At 38.3% G+C, this 668-nt stretch overlaps 1 protein-coding gene across 1 annotated transcript; it reads right to left on the bottom strand.

Annotated features, from left to right (window-relative positions):
• Positions 1–64: 64 nt before the first annotated feature.
• Positions 65–381, bottom strand: SARC_18026 (hypothetical protein; the record flags this gene model as incomplete). The annotated part of the gene is made up of 2 exons (XM_014287889.1): positions 65–183; positions 361–381. Coding segments are annotated over 2 exons (140 nt in total), but the record flags the coding sequence as incomplete, so codon positions are not given.
• Between the last annotated feature and the right edge of the window lie 287 nt (positions 382–668).

Consider the following 668-nt stretch of genomic DNA (forward strand, 5'->3'; position numbering starts at 1 on the left):
ACATATACATATACATACAGTGATGGAGAAGATTATCTCTCACATGAAACTGGTCTCAACATACCTGTACAAGTCGAAAGACTCCATATGTGTGAGGAAAGTTTTGGCCACGGTGTTGAAGTCTTCTTTCTCCATGTCACTCAGTACAGGTGCAACTTCTGCTTCAAACGCAGCTTCGAGATCCTAGCATGCACAAATAATGCAAATTAATCTGAGAACTAGTGGATACTTTTGTATGGGATAATTTTTGTATATATATATGCTTCTAACACAGCTACGAGATTCTATATATGCATCAGTATACGAAATTTAGGGAGTATTGTCTGTGTATTTTAAAAGCAGCCGAGAGATCCTACGTACCCAGATACCACAGAATATCATAGAAATTATCTAAAAGCTGTATGTGACATAGTGTGCCAACTCTATTTATATCGCTTGAGCGCGGCTTCGGGAGACAAGTGCAGATGACACACACTGACAGGAAAGCGAATATATGTATCATGAAATTACACTTAGTTACGGAATTTCGAAAGCAGCCTGAATAGTACAAGTTTGAAGATTACAACCTTGTATATTCAAGATTGTACTGATTGCAGTCAAAAACCATCGTCTAATCAGAAGTTGAGCACTACATACCCTTGTTAAGGCAGTAAGAATGACCAATGGCG

This window comes from Sphaeroforma arctica (assembly GCF_001186125.1).
Source record: "Sphaeroforma arctica JP610 unplaced genomic scaffold supercont1.13259, whole genome shotgun sequence".
Classification (NCBI taxonomy): domain Eukaryota; class Ichthyosporea; order Ichthyophonida; genus Sphaeroforma; species Sphaeroforma arctica.